The following is an 8,089-nucleotide window of genomic DNA, read 5'->3' as shown; positions in this document are numbered from 1 at the left end:
TTACATATGTTTGTCAGTAAATATGAAGTTGCAGCCATCAAACAGTTAGCTTTGCTTAGCACAAAGACTGGAAACATCAAGGAACAGCTCGCTTGACCCTATACCGAAAGGTAACAATCAGCACCAACCAGATATTTCCCCCTGTCCAGTCTTTGTGCTGAGCTAAGATGACTTGCTGCCAGCTGCAGGATCACATTTGTACAAGAGCGGTATCAGTCCTTGACAAGGAAGAAAATAGGTAATCATATTTCCCAAAAGGTCATATTATTCCTTTTAAGTAAAGACCTTGACTGCTTCTATCTCCTCTCATGTTATTGGGGTGGGGGTGGGGGGGGACATATATTTATTAATTGCTGTATAATCCAACATTAGAAAAATCTGTAATGACAAAGGCAGACGTGTTTGGCATAAATGCTGAATGGTAGAATTGTACAGGAAATGCAATGACTGCTATTTTTTGTGAAAGTGTCTGTGTGTGCGTGCATGCATATGTGTGTGCGTGTTGGGAGGGGCCTTAAGTCCATTCAGCCAGAATCCAATCAGTCCCTGATGAGCCTCCTTCTCCAAATTCTCACCTTTCCTCTACATCCCCCCCTCTTTCCTCCCCACCAGACACACATTACTCTCCTCCTCTGTTTCCTCCCTCACCCACCCACCTGTTGCTCACTTATAAGTTTTATGTGATTTATACAGTATCATTTCCTACAGTCCTGTTTTTATGTGGCTTTAAACTCAGAGGGAGGAGAGAGAGAGAGAGACAGACCAGGTGGTGTGAGAGCTCATCTGTATACTACAGCGTTGGCATAGCAACTGCCATCCCACTTTATTATTCCTCTTTGTATCTATCATTCACTTTCTCGTTCAGATATTTCTCACACCATGCATCTGATGTGCGCTGCAGGCAGGGCAGGGCCGTGAACTAACCTTTTCATTCAATGGGCCCATCATTCCTCCTCTCTGTCGCTGCCCTCTGCTTCCATTGCTCCAAACTCTCCATCTTTCTCTGCTGCCCCCCAACCTCTGTCGACAACATTAAGACTTGTGAGAGATATAGAGTGTGGCCTGCCTACATTCCTATTTTCCATCATTCCTAATGTCCCCTTGGGCCCCTGGCAGGCCTTTTTCCATTTTCTGTGCTTCATTGTATTGTATAGTGTTTGTCAAATCTTTCTCACTCTCTCCTTCGCTCCTGTGTTTTATTGGCAGAGCAGCTGTGAAGAAACTGCTGCCAGAACAGTAAAGTTTTGACCAGATGATTAGACTTTTACATAATTTAGTTTGGTCTTTTTATTTGAGAAGATAAACAGGAAAAATGGGCAGCATGGTGGCGCAGCAGGTAGTGCGCGTGCCTCACAGATGGAAGGTTGCTGGTTCGATCCCTGTGCGAAGTTTGCATGTTCTTCCCGTGCGTGCGTGGTTTCTCTCCGGGTACTCCAGCTTCCTCCCACAGACCAAAAACATGCTCATTAGGTTGACTGGTGACTCTAAAATTGCCCCTAGGTGTGAGTGTGAATGGTTGTTTGTCTTGTGTGTTGCCCTGCGACCGGTCCAGGGTGTACCCCACCTCTCGCTGGGAGAGCAACCCCGAAAGGGATAGGCGGTATAGAAAATGGATGGATGGATGGAAACAGGAAAAACAAAAACGGGAGGAATGCACCAACCATATAGATGAGCCAAAACCCCATGGGCTAACCCTCAACTGTATTCATTTCTAAAGAGGTACAACTAATAATTATTGGTTGATCTCCTGATTATTTTCTTGATTAATAACTTAATTGTTTAATCTGTAAAATGTCAAGAAATTGTGAAAATCTTCTCCTAATGCCCAAAGTGATGTCTTTAAATGTGTGACAAACAGTTCAAAAACTTAAATATATCTCTTTTACAATGATAGACAGCCTAGAAAAGTGGCACGTCCTCACAGTTAACCAAGATATAACCAGAGAACATTTCACAGTTTTAACTCTACACAATTTCATCCAATCATTAGTCATCAACGCTCCATGCCTAACCTTGTCTTACCTTAACCAAAACCCATAAACCTGGAGGGGACAGCGGTATAATGACAAAACGAATGAGAGAGGCTGAGACCATTTTTTTGTTTCGCACAGCACTAAGCCTAACCAGAATTTTTATGTTATTTCATAATTAGAGGGGTTTTGTTTTAATCTCACCTGTGCCAGTGCACCTAGTACAACCTTGGACTGTAGACTACCTTCTTTAAATCTAACCATAATCCTAAACCATCTATCCTAAAAATATCCTCTTGTTCCCATCTAAAACTAAAACTAGGCCCAACAAATGCAGAAACACAGATACACTAAAAATACATGTCCCGTCCTACTTCCTTCGCTTTCTCTTATTATTCCTGTTCCATTGTCAGCAGTAAATGGCTTTCATCTGTGACGGCTCTGACCTGACCTTTGACCTTTCCCCAGGCCTTTCTATGAGGAGTTTCCCGCTTGTTGAGCCAGCCACTCTCCATCACTGACCCATCACGAATCAGCCCAGGGCAGAAACAACACATTACTGCGCTTATTTACCCAAATTCAAAGAGACACGTGTAGCTAGAGCATCTAGAGAATTAAACACAACAAAACATACAAACAAAAATGCACATAAAGAGGAAACAGGCAGTCGGTACATGTAGAAAGACATATTTTTCTCCATTGGTGGACCACTGTCTGTCTTCTGTCCAGTGTCTGGGTGAGGTGTTTACATAGGGCTGCCTTTGTATAGATACTTAGAATCACGCACGATATGATTTGCTTTATTAATGTCTGTCAGGTTGCATAATCACAGGATTGGCTGACCTGTTATTAGAAAACGGTCTAATCCGCTCCCACATAATTCCGCGTCTGCGCTCATCCGATTAAGGGTGCACATAACGCACAGAGAGGGAATCATAATATTAAACCGATTAGGCCAGGTAGAATAGTCTAATTATGCAGGATTATGCTGTATAGACTCTGTAGAGTTGGATTATAAATTGCTTAGTCTGTCAGGACTGAAATCAGAGAATCCCTAATGGAAAATGGTGCTCACATTATCTTTTGTTAATTACATATCAGGGTTTTTTTTTTATTCTTTTCCTTAAGGCATCAATTATTAAGATAATATTCAATTCAATGCAACTTTATTTGTCCCTGCAAGGCACTGTATGCAGCAGCTGGCCCAGATCAACAGATAAGAAATGAAAGAAAAACGTATTATAGTTAGAGGCTAATGCATTATACCATCTAATTCCAGCCTAAACCACCAGTTGTCCAAGAGGTTTTCTTACTCACTTTCATCACAAAACAGAGAAGTGCAGGTCCTCTCCATGTTCGCAGGTGAACGCGCACATGGACGCGCCTCCATCATGTTGAATTTTTTTTCTACATAATTGTTTTCTAATAGTAGGATATATTTTTATTCTGGAATTGTCTTCAGGTTTGTTTTATGGATGTGAAAATAATTCCTTGAATGTATTTTTTCACGTTGACTTTTGCTGGCTTTTACCAGATACGCTCTTATTAGTCTTTATTCGAGGCAGCTGATACAAACGCTGTTTGCTGAGGCTACAGTGAAAATAATCACCCCCCAAATAACCCACAATAATAAATCAGACATTTGTTTGGCGGCTACACCTTACAAATCCTGCCACCTGTTTTCAGCGCTTATTTCGCCTCTCTGATTCCGTCCAATGGGAATGAACGGCAGGACTGGAGGCGGAGGAAGAGGGAGAGAAGTTGGAGGAGAGTGAGAGACAGATCCGAGGAGACAGGGAGCTGGAGACTGAGTGGAAGTCGGTGGAGTCACACACTAAATCTCAGGCTTCACCGCTCATCTGAGGACTGTTACTTGACGTCCAGCTTTGCGTTTTTTTGTTTTTGTTTTTGTTTTGTTTTTTTGTATTTTTGCAGCCCTCCTTTGCCGGTGTGTGCTGCTGCACATTGTCTGACGTGCAGCCACAGGTTGAGCGATTAAATCCAGTCACCATGGATTATTCCTCTTCATCTCGAGTCGATTGTCACTGACGGGATCGACATGGGCACCGCTGAGACGCCCGTGATGGTGGAGAAAGAAACAAACTGATCATATCAAGTGAGCGCAGACGGAGGAGCAACATCTGTGGGAAGCGACGCACAATTTCGAGAGGCGAGCGAGGACCTGTGGAGGGACCTATATGAAAGGAGGCGAAGCGAAAAGATGATGGCCGTGACAACATGAAAAAGAAAAAGTGTGGTGGTCTATTTTCATCCAGCCAGTGATTCAACACAACTAACCTGGGGGACAGGGACTGAGAGAGAAGAGGTAGGAGGTAGGTAGAGAATCAGACAGGGAGGAGGGGGCTGTGAAGGTGTCTGGTTATATCATAGGCTACTGAAAGTAGGTTATTGTTTTGGATCAATCAAATGCAAACAAATGCAGACAACTTATGCTTAACTGAGGCACGCACACAGTCACAGTAGCCTACTTCTCGTGCTGTCAAAACTGACTGATGTGGAATTATTATCCTCTAGCGTCTGAGCCTGATCTCATTTCCATGGAGGATCTGCACCACCCCCCTGGCTAACAACAGTGTAACACAGATGACATTTTATGGCAAAGATTGCCGGGAGCATTGTGGGATGTGAGAGAATGAGAGGACACTGGGAGACAGAGAGAGAAATTGCTGAGAGGGGCTGACTGGACAGCTGACTCAAATGCTGCTCAAAGAAGAACATATTCCCCAATAATGGCTACTTTTCTTCAGTCTGCTGCCCCTCTTTGTCACACACATTTGGCTTTTGAAGTTCAGTCTTGTCCCTCATTTCTTTTAACCAAGCGTCCGTCTCAGTGCGCTCTCTCTCTGTCTGTCCTGTCTTCGTTAATACCTTCGTGATGAATATTCGGCCATTTCTTTACACTTCTTCTCTTCTCTTGTCTTGTGTTTGCTTGTAGACAGGTGCGTGGCCTCAGCTGTGACCATGGAGCCTCCCCCCTCTCTAAGCTTGGCTCTGCTAGGAGGGAGTGAGGATGAAGACCAGCGCTTCCTCCTTCCCCTGGGCAGTATATCCCATCCCTCCACCGCCGGCAACCAGCCAGGATCAAACCACTCCAACCACATGGGAGGATCAAGCCTCGACCGTCTAAATGGCAGCACCCCGTCCCCGTCCACTGCCACGCCCAACTTGCCTCCAGCATCACTCCCCAAGTTGCCCCTGTCATCTTCTGGAGCCCAGCCTCTGCCGCCACCCATCCCCAACGCCCTGCATCCCACCAGCACCCCGCTCTCCTCCTGCCTGGGATCACAACACAGCCTGAGTGGGGACAACTCCCCGGTCTACAACGCCCTCTTTTACTCCTCCCACTCGCCCTCCATGGATCGAGAGAGGGACAGAGAGCGTGACAGGGACAGGGACAGGGAGAGGGAGAGAGAGAGAGAGAGGGGCTGCAAGCACAGACAGGCTAGCCCTCTGGTCCACCGCCGGGACAGTAACCCCTTCACCGAGATCGCCATGAGCTCCTGTAAGTACACAGGCGGGGTCATGAAGCCCCTGAGCCGCCTCAGCGCCTCCCGCAGAAACCTCATCGAATCAGACAGCAGCAGTGAGACCAAAGAGGGTGGTGTTTCAGCTGTTGCTGGGGCAACGGCCGCTGGGGGGCATGACCGACAGCGTGAAGCCCCTCCTACCTCCTCGGTGGCCCAGTCCTCTACCAATCAACCCCCAATTCAGAGCCCCCCAGAGATTGTGATTTCATCCAAAGAAGACTCCCCATACCCCAGAGGGGGGTATGACATCAGCGACTCCACATCCAACCAGATGTCCATCTACCACCAGAACCACGCGCTGGTGGAGAGCAGGCGGGCGCAGCCGGGGCGGGGCAGCAGGCAAGGGGGAGTCGGGGCAGTGGGCACCGGGGCCAGGGGCAGCACCTCCAAGGCCCCCAAAAGGAAGAACCAAAACATTGGCTATAAACTGGGGCATCGCAGGGCGCTGTTTGAGAAGAGGAAGAGGCTGAGCGACTACGCTCTCATCTTCGGGATGTTTGGCATCGTCGTCATGGTGATTGAGACGGAGCTGTCGTGGGGCGTGTACACCAAGGTGAGGGAATAGTGACACTTTAAGGGGCACTCGGCTGATTTTACATGTAAAGATTAGTTCACTAGTCTGTTGTGTAATGTGGCCTGTGGCTCTGGAAGAGCTTCGTCAAGTGTGAGAAAGTAACCCTGATGATGTCGCTCTGACATCATCAGGGTTTGAACTTGGAGAATACAACTTTAAAGAAGAAAGAGTGCGCTACAAAATGAGGATGTAGAGGTTGGGAGGCAGGGAGGGTCTAATGAAAGAAACCATTCAGTTGCATTATGGGAAGTGAAGGATCCAGTGTTATTGGAGTTTGACTCTTACTTGAGACTAAAAGTCAGGATATCTTGGGCTCTGCTGTTGTGATTTTGGGCATCATGCTTTAAGTGTGTATCTCGTAAGTCACGTAACTTTATGCAGGTGCAATGACAAATTGGTAGACTGCCCCTTTAATGTTGCCTCAGTACATTAAAGGGGCCCAACAAAGTGACGCCAGGCTGTTATGATGGCTGTAGCATTGTGCACCAGTGCTAAGCTGGAATCCCCTCGGTTAACTTTCATTTTTGCCTCAACTTCATCTATTTTGGATGGACCTGTGGCCAGTTAAACACCAATTTCCTGACTGGTGCACCCCACTCAGTCTGACCAACACTGTGATGTTGTTGCAGGGTTGTGGACTGTAATGACCAGGCTTGACAGTTGCTGCTTTTGGGTGATGTAAGACAGCGATGTAGAGGACATGGGGGGCAGATCATCAGTAGGAGGCCAGGATCTCATTTGTCTGTGTAATGGGGAGTGTAATAAGCTCAATCGGCCCCTGGCTGGTATTGTCTGTTTATTTTGGTTGTGTTTGTGTATGTGTGTGTGTGCCACAAGGTCCCAGAGAGCCTCGGAGCATGTTGTGCTCACCTTCCTGATGCAAAGATATATCTGCCCTCATTCAATCCCTCCTTTCCCGCTGTCATGTCACAGAGGGCTAGTCTTCTTTAGCTAATAAGGTGGAAACATTACTTCCACTTATACAGCTTGTCATATATGGATCACTGATCGTGTGAGGGAGATTATGGGATCATGTGAGAGCACAGATTTACAGGTAGCCTATTAGGATAGGCCAGCTGGGTGTGTCTCTATCTCCCCGCTTCTCTGTATCTGTCTGTGGTCTCCAGCTGATACTTGGTCTCCCTCTCTGTTATTGTCATTGCTAGAAAAATCTACCTGTTCTGTTTTGCTGCCTGCGTCTTTGCTGCTTTTTCTCTTTCCCTCTGTCTCCCACTCATTACTTTATAAAAACCATAGTTTTAGAGGCGATGTCTTTTCATTAATGAAAATTCAGTATTTGGATTTCTCTCTCTCTCTCGATCCCTTCTCGTCTCTTTTCTTCCTTTCTGTCGACCTATTCTCCTCCCTGAAGGAGACGGCAGACACTGGTAAAGCTCTCTCTTTCTGTCTGTTTCCTTTCTCTATCAACTCCACGCCTGTCTCTTTATGCTGCTTTCTCTTCTCTTTCTTTCTTTCATTTGTCCCCATACTTTCTCTCTCCCTCTGCTCCTGTGCTGTTCTAGTGGGCGTCAAACTGGGGGAGTGTGATCGGAAGAGAAAAGCGGCTGGGCGAGAAATGAAAGGCTGTGGAAGGAGAGAAAAAATGGGAAGGCGATAATGAAAAGCCTGATTTGGGTTCTAAAGCTACAACCAATATAGTCCTCAAGTGAATCAGGCAGAATTGTCGATCAATAAGAATTGATGGACAGCTGTAAAACACAATCAGAGCAGCCAAGGTGTTTGCTCTCTGTTGGTTAATCTATGTTCATTAGATATCTCTGGTTAAGAATGGGAAGTCAGAGTCGGGGAAGAATAGTATGTAAAATACCTTTGCACCTCACATTTTTTAAAAATGAGGTTGAATCCAGAGAGTTAAGTATGCTTCTGCAAAGCCTGATCAAAATTCATTTTTAAATGCAGAGTGCCAACTTATTTATTTTTTTTATGGTTGCAGATTTGGTTTGACTCCAACAGATACTAGAGTTCCATCAGACAGT

General features: G+C 46.0%; 1 protein-coding gene across 2 annotated transcripts in view; it reads left to right on the top strand.

The window, feature by feature from the left end:
- The first annotated feature begins 3,759 nt into the window (after window positions 1-3,759).
- kcnn3 (potassium intermediate/small conductance calcium-activated channel, subfamily N, member 3) overlaps window positions 3,760-8,089 on the top strand; it is a 46,737-nt gene continuing 42,407 nt past the window's right edge. The window contains exons 1-2 of one of the 2 annotated variants that reach the window (XM_070966266.1): window positions 3,760-4,296; window positions 4,927-6,071. In XM_070966266.1, the coding sequence (XP_070822367.1) occupies window positions 4,953-6,071 (1,119 nt within the window). In that variant the 5' untranslated portion in view covers window positions 3,760-4,296; window positions 4,927-4,952. Of the gene's footprint in view, window positions 4,304-4,926; window positions 6,072-8,089 lie in introns of both variants that reach the window. The other variant, XM_070966265.1, reaches the window with a different exon arrangement.

The sequence above is a fragment of the Chaetodon trifascialis genome, chromosome 7 (genome assembly GCF_039877785.1).
Source record: "Chaetodon trifascialis isolate fChaTrf1 chromosome 7, fChaTrf1.hap1, whole genome shotgun sequence".
Classification (NCBI taxonomy): Eukaryota; Metazoa; Chordata; class Actinopteri; order Chaetodontiformes; family Chaetodontidae; genus Chaetodon; species Chaetodon trifascialis.
Note: the sequence above shows the minus strand (reverse complement) of the source record. Positions and strands in the feature narration are given on the sequence as shown.